The 12,440-nt window shown below is 37.1% G+C and overlaps 1 protein-coding gene across 7 annotated transcripts in view; it reads left to right on the top strand.

Annotated features, from left to right (window-relative positions):
- The window catches only part of epha4a (eph receptor A4a), a 68,207-nt gene extending 55,891 nt beyond the window's left edge, over window positions 1-12,316 (top strand). For 2 of the 7 annotated variants that reach the window (XM_005171318.5, XM_005171316.5), the window contains 7 exons: window positions 3,604-3,665; window positions 5,171-5,380; window positions 5,643-5,792; window positions 5,880-6,073; window positions 8,230-8,388; window positions 10,061-10,917; window positions 11,270-12,316. In XM_005171318.5, the coding sequence (XP_005171375.1) occupies window positions 3,604-3,665; window positions 5,171-5,380; window positions 5,643-5,792; window positions 5,880-6,073; window positions 8,230-8,388; window positions 10,061-10,175 (890 nt within the window). In that variant the 3' untranslated portion in view covers window positions 10,176-10,917; window positions 11,270-12,316. Of the gene's footprint in view, window positions 1-3,603; window positions 3,666-5,170; window positions 5,381-5,615; window positions 5,793-5,879; window positions 6,074-8,229; window positions 8,389-10,060; window positions 10,918-11,269 lie in introns of those variants that run through there. The other 5 variants (XM_005171317.5, XM_005171315.5, NM_001005919.2 and 2 more) reach the window with 4 other exon arrangements.
- Window positions 12,317-12,440: the final 124 nt, after the last annotated feature.

Raw genomic sequence — 12,440 nt, 5'->3', positions numbered from 1 at the left:
CAATCCCACAATCCCACTGAGTCACATCTTTTCTCCAGACAGCCCTGGCAAATCCCCCCATCCTCTCTGATGCATTAGTGAAGACAATGCCAACAGATGGGTTACAGAGAAAGAAAGGGAACAGGAGTAAAACAGAGAGCAAAGACAGAGACATAAAGAGCAAGAGAGAGAGAGATGACTTATGGAAAAAGAAATAAGAGGAACAGTTACACTTACTTTGGTGACTTTTGGAATACTATATTAAATTACACTTTTAATTTGAAGGAGCTGGTCGCTATTGAATTTGTTTACTGCACATACACATCCATTTGACTTATTTTATTTTATTTTTACTCACTTTCCTTCGGCTTAGTTCCTGTCGAAGGGGTTGTAGGGATTGCCACTGCAGAATAAACTACCTTTTATTTATTTTCATTTTATTTTAGTTATTTATTTTGTTTTTACTCACTAACTAGTTTCTGCCGAAGGGGTTGCCACTGCGAAATAAAATGCCTTTTTTATTTTATTTTATCTTATATTTTATTATTATTATTATTATTATTATTATTATTATTATTATTATTATTAATATACATTTTATTCAATCCTTTGTTTTTTATTTTTTAAAATTAAAAAAATAAAAATAAATTGTAATTTAATTTATCATTTTTAATCATTTTCCTTTTGCTTAGTTCTTGCCGAAGGTGTTGTCACTGCGAGATAAACTGGCTTTTATTTATTTTTTATTTTATTTAGAAAATTATTTTATATATATATATTTAATTTTAATTTATTTTATTTTAAGTTATTTTATTAAATTTTGTTTTATTTTTACTCACTTTCTTTCGGCTTAGTTCCTGCCGAAAGAGTTGCAGGGATTGCCGCTGTGGCAAACTGTCTTTTATTTTATTTTAATATTATTATTTTTATTTTTTTTATAATATTAATTTTTATTTACTGATTTTATTATTATTATTATTATTTTTACTCTCTTTCATTCAGCTTAGTTCCAGACGAAGGGGTTACGATTGTGAATTTTTTTTTTTTTTTACATTATTTAGCATACACTTCATGCCAATATTAAAAAAAAAAAAAAAAAAAAAAAAACTTATTTTATTTTAAATCAGTATAGTTTAGTTTGTTTTATTTGATCTGGAATGTCTTTTTTTCATTGTTAAGCATAGACTATTATTTGTTGTTTTAATACAGTATTTAATACAATTTCATATTAATTTAATTTACTTTATAACTTTACTTTTACTTTATTTACTTAATATCATTGTATCCTTACTTAATATCATTAAAATTAATAATTAAGATTTTTGTAGTTTTATTTTATTTTTTATTTTCACTTATTTTATTTAATTCTATTGCAGTGGCATATACTGTACAATTTTTATTTAATTTATTTTATAAATTATTATTTTTTATTTTGTTTATTGTAAGTGACAATAAAAATGCTTGATCCCAAATATGATCATGATTATTTTCCCCTTTATACCATGAATGCTATTGAACCAGCTTTGTATGAAGCGTTAGACTGCTGCTGTTTATTATTAGCAGCCCTTCTCCCATAATCCTCAGCATGGCACAGCAGAAGTAGTATCTTCAGGATAACTGTTCTTGCAAACACACAATGGCAGCCCTCTCTCATAGCCTACGCCTCCAACCGGGCCAATTAAACCTGTTAAATAAATTACTAATGATGTAGAAATTGTCCTAAATAAATAAAGACGAAATGCCCCTAAGCCTTGGAGAACGAAAGAGAAACAGGATGCCAGCCGTCTCTGCAGAAAAGCATTCACAGACGGGCTTGGTGGGCGCAGTCTTTTATACGCTGGCATTAAATGCAAGATTGTATTTGCATAATGAAGGCACCGCTAGAACACTGAAATGATTCCTCTGAGGTGAAGTGTGTAGGTGTGTGTGCGCGTTTGCCATTGTCCTCTATTGTGAAGCCCCTGCGCGCCTTGCTTTGGGCTCCGTGAGAGGGGCTTGTGTTGCCATAGCATCGCCTTGTCTCGGTACTGACTGGCAGGTAATGTGGGCATCCAGCCCTGATAGCCTCCAGCAATGGCCACATTCAGTAAATAAACCCACACAGAAATCCCACTCGCAAACAAGAGCGCAGAGGAAGAGAGAAGGGGGAGTGTGAGAAAAGTGAAGGGGCTTGTGGACGGACACTTCAGGCCTTGATTAGGAAGTGTCATTCAAGTCTGCTTGTTAATTTGTGACGTACTGTATGGAATAATGTTTCTGGGTTCAAGCCTTTACTCATTTGAATTGAGAAACAGCCATCTTAATAGCCATTTTTGACCACTGTTTAGTCATATCACACATTAAAGCAATTCTTCTTGAAAATAGATTGATTTTACAACTACCCAACAGTTAAACAGTTGTGTTTTACCATTTTTTAAGAAATTTAGCCGGTCTACTGGTCTGGCGGGAGCACTTTTAGCTTAGCTTAGCATAAATCATTGAATCACACTAGACCATTAGCATTTTGCTCAAAAATGACCAAAGAGTTTCAAAAATGTTCCTTTTCAAAGCTTGATTCCTATGTAGTTGCATCGTGTACTAAGACAGACAGAAATGTTTTTAATTATCTAGGCCAATATGGCTAGGAACTATACTCCCATTCTGGCATAATAATCAAGGAATCAGAAGATCAGCTGAATATATTTTAAAAAATGGTAAAACACAACTGTTTAATCAATTTATCTCATTGTCATTATTACTTGCGTCTACTACTTGCATCATTTGTGTTGCTTTACTCTCATTCATAATTCTCATGTGTAAACTCATGGGATAATCGAATTCATCGGTTATCGATAATCGGTTCATCGAATGCTTATTGTCAGAGTTTAGCTGGAATTAGTAGGTCATCAGGGTACTTCTCGCCTACTGTTTCTCGAATACTAGGAATTCGAACATGCTACTGAACTGGATATTGTTTTTGACTATGTATTAGGGAAATGTGGGATTTCAGAGTCTTTAAGTCATTTTATTTTACCAAAAATCTGTAAAGTAATGCCTTTAATTCCACACAGTAAAGTTGCTAGGCAATGACTGAAACCCATTGAAACAGCGGTAATTGGTTTTATTCAAATTAAATAAAAGACAGCAATGTTTGGTTGTCAAACAGGTTTAAATAGATCTTTAGTACATTTATCACTACCATATATTGTTCGCTTGTAGAATCTGATAGCTTGTTTGGACTCTGAAAGTGTGATGTGCAACATCAGACTTAACAAGCGGATGTGCTGATGTGTGAAGATGTAAAACACATATCAAATGTTTGCTACTGAAGGCGAATGATTGAAGCAGATAATTGGCTCAGTACACCGATTTACAAACACTGATTGGTTCGGAGGACAGACTGCAGCCAATCAGACACTATTATGCAACTATGTATTTGCAGCTGGCTTTAATATTGCATTCAGCTCAATGAAAGTATAGAAAGATACATTTTGGAAAGTGATTTATAAACTATTACAAGCCATCAGGCATATTTAGAACAAGAGTCAATTGATTGTATTAAATGATGTCATTTAATGATGTTACTTAATTGTCACATTTGACTTAAATGTATTCAAATCTTCTCATTTTTATTTCTCTGCACAGGTAAGCCAGTTATGATCATCACAGAGTACATGGAGAACGGATCACTGGATGCTTTTCTTAGGGTATGTTTTATTTTTGATTTTTTTCCATGCATATTCTTTTGACCATATGGTATTTTACATTTAAGAGCATTTATACTCTATAAAGTATACTCTATACTTTATATTAGTAGGGTTGTCACGATACTGGAACTTGGTACCAATCAATACTAAAATTTTTAAAACGTCAATTTCCCGCTAACGTTTGAGCACTGTCAAGCGTGTTCTTAAACAGCACTGATTTTCCATTGTGTTCAACAGGACTCAACAGGACTGACTGTGATCGAATGTGGTCATCGGTTCATCGAACTCATCACCCCTTGTTTACTGCGTGTTACTACACATACAGGCACACTGGATCGTTTTAAATCCGTGATTTATCAGCGGATTGCTCGTATGTCAGCTGTCGTAGACAAACCAGCTGATTGACGTGACTTTTGAAATGCCCCAGTGTCCCTGTATGTGTGGTTACACTCAGTAAACAGCGGTGAGTTTGATGAACTGATGACCTTCATGGCCAATCACATGGCCCATTTTCACTGAGTGTTACGTTATGGTACGGTTCAGTTCAGTACGCTTTTATGGCCGAATCCACTGTCAAAAGGTGCCTAAAAGCAAACCGTACTGTTCCACTTTTTGGGTACCCTTTGCAAAGGATACCTAGCACAACAAAAGGGTACCAAAAGGCGGAGCAAGATGCGCAGCTGAACGCTTTTGGTTTACAGAGATATGTCACTTACTCGTGCAACAAGCTAGAATGAAAACAATCGAAGCGCCATGTTTTAAATACACAGCCGAGACAATACATCGCAATAATATATACAGATAATAACGAGCCATGGTCTACCCGAGCTCAAACAAATCTTGTCATCATCTTGACTCCTAACTATTATCATCACCTTTTAGACTATTATGAACTCAGAATGACGGAATTACTCTCTAGCAGAGGTTACATGTGCTGGTGAAGATTAAAGATACAGATGAGAGGATTGCACTGACCGTGGACTATATGTTGCGTGTTGTTTTTGAATCCAAATAAGGACTAAATGTATGCTGTGTGTAGTTTTTCTGTAATTGGTAACATATTGGAGACTGTAAGGGGCTGTGAGTGTTCATATATGTTGCATTTATTTATTTATTTATTTTATTTTATTGCAGACATTACAGTAAGCTTTACTTTGACATTTCCTCAAGCGAGAATGACATTGACTGAAACTTTCTGTCATAAACCACGCCCACCAAAAGAGTACCATTGGTACCCTTTTAGCAGTGGAAACGCAAGCCTAATAAAGGTGACCTGTATCGTACCGTACTGTATACCACTCAGTGGAAATGGGCCATTATTCAAGCATTTTGAAGCAATAACAGCAAAAGCCCATTACTATGAATACTATAAATCCACTATCAACTTGTGAACAGATCTGCAACAAACACACATCTTAATACCAATTTTAAATGAGGCCTTTGGTACTCTCTTGTACTGTATTAACTTAATTCATTATATTAAATGTCTTTTAACCTCTCCACAGAAGAATGATGGACGGTTTACAGTGATTCAGCTGGTGGGCATCCTGCGAGGCATTGCTTCAGGAATGAAATATCTCTCCGATATGAGCTATGTCCATCGTGACTTGGCGGCTCGCAACATTCTGGTCAACAGCAACCTGGTGTGCAAAGTGTCCGACTTTGGCATGTCTCGAGTTTTGGAGGAAGACCCAGATGCTGCTTATACCACCAGAGTAAGTTTGACGCTTTGTACTTGTGTTTGCAACCATAACACAAGCTCTCTAACCCAATCATTCCCAGCATTTAACCCGCATGTGCTTATGAAACTGCCAGTATCTTTTCCAATTAGAATCAAAATTTTTCAATCAAACTAACTCCCAGTATGGAACGCTGAGTGTGCGTTTGCGAGTGTGTGCATGCGTGTGTGTGATTAACCCCCATGCATGTGTTTGCTATCTCTTTTGAAAGGAAATAACAGGAACCTATCAATCACAGGGAGGCAAGATACCCATTCGCTGGACGGCTCCTGAAGCCATTACTTACAGGAAGTTCACCTCTGCATCTGACGTCTGGAGCTATGGCATCGTCATGTGGGAAGTGATGTCATATGGAGAGCGGCCATATTGGGACATGAGCAACCAGGATGTAAGTGTTTTTTAAGGAACAGACAAGGTTGATTTGTGTTTAAAGTGTTGTGTTAAATGTTTTGGTTTGGTTGTTTCTCTGTTTTAGGTGATAAAGGCCATTGAGGAAGGCTACAGGCTGCCTCCTCCCATGGACTGTCCAGTTTCTTTGCACCAGTTGATGTTGGATTGCTGGCAGAAAGAGCGCGCAGAAAGGCCAAAGTTCAGTCAAATTGTCAACATGCTGGACAAACTCATCCGCAACCCTAACAGCCTGAAAAGGACAGGAGGAGAAATAGCCAGGTAATAAATTCAATCTCAAGTTCAAGTTGCTTTATTAGTATGATATTTAGGACAGTATTGCCAAAGCATTTCAGATATGTATTAAATATGTAATATCAACATCATCAAATGAGTAAAATATACAGCAAATGAGAAATAAATGACAACAAAATTAATAAAGCAGACAATATCTCTAAAATGCATATTTATGAATAATTAGAATAAAAAGTGTATATTATATAAATAAGTCAAATGAGTTGATTGACCCTTTCTAATGATGTACATACATTTTGCAGCCAATTTAAAATATCATTTCATCCTCTCCATGTTTTTTTAAATCAAATTTTTAAAATCTTTTTAGATTAAAGAATCTATTATTTACTTTGTCTCTGTGGCTGTGAATCCAAGCAGAAATTAGTCTTCAATAAAAGAGTAATACAAAAACCCAACAACTTTAGAAAGCAAAAGTTGACCCCCGGACATTTTAGAAGATTTAGAAACACCGGCCAGACGTAATTTTAGGCCGCAAAAAGGCACATCTCTTTGGGTCTCTGCAGACCATGTGAGACTGTCTGAGTAAGTGTTGTTGACAGTTCTCGCTCACATACAATGAGCAGAACGAAATGTGTTGGGCAGGAAAAGATTTTTTTATTTTTTTTGGCTTAGTTCCTTTAAGTCCCCATTAATCAGGGGTTGCCACAGTGGAATGAACTGCCAACTTATCCAGCAAATGTTTTACGCAAGAGATGCCCTTCCAGTTGCAACCCATAACTTAAAAAACACCCATACACTCTCATTGAAAGCACTGACATATATTTATATACAGTTGAAGTCAGAATTATAAGCCCCCCTGACTTATTAGCGCCACTGTTTATTTTTTCCCCAAATTTCTGTTTAATGGAGGGAAGATTGTTTCAGCACATTTCTAAGCATAATAGTTTTAGAAAACTATTTCTAATAATCGATTTATTTTATCGTTGCCATGATGACAGTAAATAATATTTTACTTGATATTTTTTAAGACACTTCTGTACAGTTTAAAGTGACATTTAAAGGCTTAACTAGGTTAATAAGGTGAACTAGGCAGGTTAGGGTAATTAGGCAAGTAATTGTGTAATGATGGTTTGTTCTGTAGAGTATCGAGAAAAAAAAATAGCTTAAAGGGGATAATAATTTTGTCCCAAAATTGGTTTTTAAAAAAATTAAAACTGCTTTTATTCTAGCCAAAATAAAACAAATAAGACTTCCTCCAGAAGAAAAAATATTATCAGACATACAGTGAAAATTTCCTTGCTCTGTTAAACATCATTTGGGAAATATTAAAAAAAGAAAAAAAAATTAAAAGGGGGCTAATAATTCTGACTTCAGCTGTATATATGACATCACACAAATGCACATTTACTCACTATTTACTCACCATTAGATGGTTTCAAACCTTTTCAAAGAAAAGTTTCTTTTCTCTGTTGAACACGAAAGAAGATATTTTTTAGGAATGATGGAAACCAGTAGCAGTCAACATACATACTAGGGAAAAAAAATACTATTGAAGTCAATGGTTACAGCAGTTTTCAGCATTCTTCAAAATATATTAGTTTGTTTTTTAATAAAAGAAAGAAAGTGCAATGGATTTTTTAAGTAAGGGGTGAGTAAATGATGACAGAAGTTTAATTTTTCGATGAACTATATATATATATGTGTGTGTGTGTGTGTGTGTGTGTGTGTGTGTGTGTGTGTGTGTGTGTGTGTGTGTGTGTGTGTGTGTGTGTGTGTGTAATTAATGTTTCCCAATGAACATAAAATGTTTTGTAGAATTTTAAATTAATTGATTACATTTTTGGAGTTGCATTACTTCAAAATCTACGTAGCTAAAAAACTTTCCTCCTTGGCTCACAATGCTTACAGTGGGTTTATCTTTTTTAGTCCAGCCCAAAAACTTTATTATTATTTTTTTTTAATGATCCAATGATTAAATTGCAGTAAATGTGTTCTCAGCTGTGCCACACAAGTGCGGGTTACATGCATGACTGCCAGTGTTATATAAACATGTTCCAACAAAGTGATGCTCAGAGCTATAAAATCTTTTATAGATCCTACATAGAGTTGTTCAAAGTGGGCAGCACAGAGCCAGCCCAAGCTCTTGGGGCTTCTAACTAAGCCTTTTCTCGTTTTTTTTCTAGACCCAACACCACCCTCCTGGAGCCTAGCAGCCCAGAATTCACGTCTACCCTGGGATCAGTTGCCGACTGGCTGCAGGCCATCAACATGGAACGTTACAGAGACAACTTCACCGCTGCTGGCTATACCACTCCAGAAGCTGTGGTCCATATGACACAAGAGTAAGTCACGTGACCTAAAATCTGGCCACTCTTAAGGTGTTACTAGACATGCGATGTGTGTATGTTGGCCTGGAGCGAACGTTTGACTAATGCAAGAGAACGAAACGCAGCTCTTAAATCAGCGCTCAGGGAGACACGTTCCTGACGTATGGTTTCAGTAGTCACATTTCCGTGCAAAACCCCTGCAGATGCCAGTGAAGCGTTGAGAATTCTGCTTTGGCATTCAAATGTTCAGTTCTTAGATTACATGTTAAAAGCAAATGAGTTTGGCGAAAGCAAATTCTACATGTTCTCATCACCTCTACACTGTAAAAAAAATGCTTGGTTCCACACAATTCCTGCATGTTGTCCATAAGGTGCCATATACTGCATTAGTTTAATAAGTTAAATTGTTCTCTATTATCTACATAGTAGTATTATGGCTTCGGTAAATAAAAAAAATAAAAGAAATAGTTTTTTAAGCTCAATTAATACTACACATAATACCTACAGAATCAGAAGGTCCATGATTGACCATATATGGTTAGGGTCATGAATATTAATGAGCTCCGCTCTGACCTGCCACTCTTAACAGACACACACACTGACAGCACGATGTACACTGGGCACGGATAAATAAAAACCCAATCACAGTAACGATGACCTGTTTTGCTCACCGGATCTGTTGTGGATAAAGGCTAAACTATAATTGAACTTGACTATAGACATTGATAGGGATGTATGGTGTTGTTTTTTGAAGCTATGGTGAAAGAAAACATGGCCAGAAATTAATATCAACCTCTGTATGAACAGAGTAATCTGACACAATTAAGCAGTCTTCATGTGTTTGTTGAATTATATGTCTAAAATAAGGGAGGACAGTTATCGTTGTTGTCTCCCTAGAAAATGTTGTTGCTTATCAAACACAGCATGAGGCATGCATATTAATGATCTTAGAGCTTTTTTTATGATCTCAGAACTTGATGACATGGCTGTTCGTCAGGTCTGGATGAATATCCTAAAGTAGACATACATGCAAATGTGGAGGGCATGGCCTGTGAGTCCTGTCACAGTTTGTTTTGTCTTCTGATTGGCCTGTTATCCACAGAGGTTTCATGCCCTAGGCACACTAGAGTTTAAGCTCGTGAAATTCTGTCAAACGGTGCTGTGAAAAGTGGCGGGATTAAACAAGATGATTAGACATTTAAACAAGCGAGCGATTGGTCCATATTTTAAATTCCTGTCCAGAGAGGTCATGTTTTGATCCTCGATTAGTCTCACACAGTCAAGTGACGAGATTTCACAGGTCAGAGTTCACCAAGCTTAACTTGACGCACAAAAAGACACATTCGCGTGAATGGAAGTCTATGGGGAGAAAAGTCTAGTGTGATCGCAGCTTCACACTTATGGAATTTACACAAAAAACAAGGTAACAATGGTGAATGAGGCAGCCCATTTTCATATACTGAGCTTTTATTATTCTACTATGTCTTGGTATACCCAGATGTTCATTATAGGGCAACTTTAACTTATTTTTGCAAATTTACAGTATGTGGATCAAACATAAATGAATAAAGTTCTCCCCCTCAAACAAAAAAATATTTTATTGTGTTGATTGTGCAGCTCATTTTAAATAAGTAGTTTGAACAACCAGCAAAAATACTGTTTTAATTGTATCTTTTGTTTGTAACAGGGACATGACGAGGATAGGGATCTCCACCGCTGCACACCAGGATAAGATCCTCAACAGCGCGCAGGGAATGTTGTCCCAGATGCAGCAAATGCAGGACAGGATGGTTCCTGTCTGAACCCCACGGGATCAGAAAACACATTCACACACACTTTGGACTTCCTTTTTTTATTTTGGTTCTAAGAAAATCCATTTACCTCATCCATGCACTTTAAATTCAATTTTTTTGTGGGGGAAAAAAGGAAAATATTTCAAAGGAACGATACAGCACTTTTCTTTTAATAACGCCATCGAGTCAAGAGGATCGTTTAGCGCTGTACTGACGCTCTGGATGGGATTGTAGGAAGCTTTTCATTTCACCGAAACTACGAAGGAGTTTGTTTATTTGATTTTTTATATGTATGTGCCTGTAAGTAAATGTATAAATAGTACTGGATTTTTACTTTTTTTTTCCGTCCGCTCTTGCCATTTCACGGTTGCTTGAGTGAGCGGCACCTGGTGGAATTTTTACGCTCGAATTTGAGGCGACGGAGATAAAGATTTTATGCACTCTTAACGCTTTTGTTCCGGGGATTTCGGAGAGGCATTCATCTTCCCAGCAGCCACAATGGAAGACCACTTCTGGAAGGTCTCCAGGTCTCTCCACCCTCAGAATGGAATATCTGTCTCCACTTCGCAATTCGCTCCACTCGGCCTGGCCTGGAATAGAAAAATGGGCCCTCAGTTTACATCTTTCTCTCTCCACCTCAGTCTCTACGGTTTTCCCTCTCTCTCTCTCTCTGTGTCTCCGGAGACCTTCGGCAGGCCGTGAAATCAACACATGTCTCCCTTACTGGAAGTTCCATCAGAGCTGAACTAAGGTAAGCACAAAGTCGGACCCAGTGTTTATGGGATCTGCTCTACTTCCTCTTCATCCCCTGCAGTTATTTATCCACTCATTAGTTGGGATTACAAGCCGTTCTGATGAATACAAGGCAAATATATCGGCTGCGTTTGATGGGACGAGCTCGAAACGGAAACAGAGCCAAAAAATGTGTTTTTCCCATGCTCCCCGACAACAGAGCAATTTTATTTTCCATACTCCATGGATTACAACAATTAATGCCGCGTTTGTGTGTCCCGCTCTGTTTACAAGACACGCTTTGAATCCCAGAATCATAATCATTATCTTTTCTCTCTCTTTCTCTCTCTCTCTCTGTTTTCGATCCATAGAGTCACCTTCACACATCTGTTCTGCAGCGATATCCTGTCTCGCATCCGCTGCAGTTTCACTAACTACATTTACTTGACATCAGGACAAAGGACTTCGATTCCCATGATTCCCTGCTTCCAGCGCAGGAGAAAGAAAACATGACAAACAACCCGAGGAGCAGTCGAGGGCCCTTTGGTTTTCTCCTTTGAGATTTGATGAGAGATATAATGAACATTTTCATTTGGTCTCGCTCTTGACAGGAAAAACTCGCTGCAGCGTGTTGCTGTTTCCTTTGAAGGATGACGGTTTGTTTTGAGGAGCATACACTAAGGACAAAAGCGCATGATGTGTGCTAAGACTGCAGAACTTTTGTGGCTGCTCTCTGGAGACCAACGTACTGGAGTTGTTTGCTATATGTGCTAAGCCACTGCTGTTTTTTTGCTTCTTATCAAGGCTGGAGATTGTAGCTAAAAAACAAACCACATTTCTTTGAGTCGTTTGACTCGAACCGGGATGATTTCAACGCTAATTTGAATGCAGACTGCAAGAAGAGGCACGCTATTTGTACCTAAAATAAACTTATTACAGGAATGTTTAGAAAACGGGCAAACTTTTAACATTTCAAGTGTGCTCTGTGTCAAGTCCATCCATCCATCCGTCCCATCTGAGAGACTTAATGTGACGCCTTCTCATGTTTAACTTTGCTTTCCTCCTGCTTCATCTCTCAGTATTCCCTCCTCACCTGTTTTAGGACCTGTTGGAATATGCAATGAATGTGAGAGGAGAGAATTTCAGTAGAATGTACTGTGCCAAGTCTCCTAATGTAGATTATACTGGAGGAACTCTAACAAATGGCATCCCCCCCACCCCTCGAGCTGATCTAGGCATTTTTATTAAGTTTAACGTTGTGCATAATTATGTTTTTTTTTTTGCCTCTCTTCCATTTTTATTTGATGAATTTAGGTACATGAAACATGTCATTTATTTATGGTATTTTTTATCTAGTTTGTAAATTGTAAAATAGAGCTATGAGAGAAATAAATGATTGCCAAGTGCATTGTAATTAATGTTGAACATGATTTATGTGGATAATTCTGTACAAACTAATGGTTGGATAGGGTTTTGGATGACGCATCTGATGAGAACAAAATAGATCCTGTGTTTATATTCACAGAAAGAGGCATTAGCTGT

This window comes from Danio rerio, chromosome 2, assembly GCF_049306965.1.
Source record: "Danio rerio strain Tuebingen ecotype United States chromosome 2, GRCz12tu, whole genome shotgun sequence".
NCBI lineage: Eukaryota > Metazoa > Chordata > Actinopteri > Cypriniformes > Danionidae > Danio > Danio rerio.
This window is presented reverse-complemented; position numbering and strand designations above follow the sequence as displayed.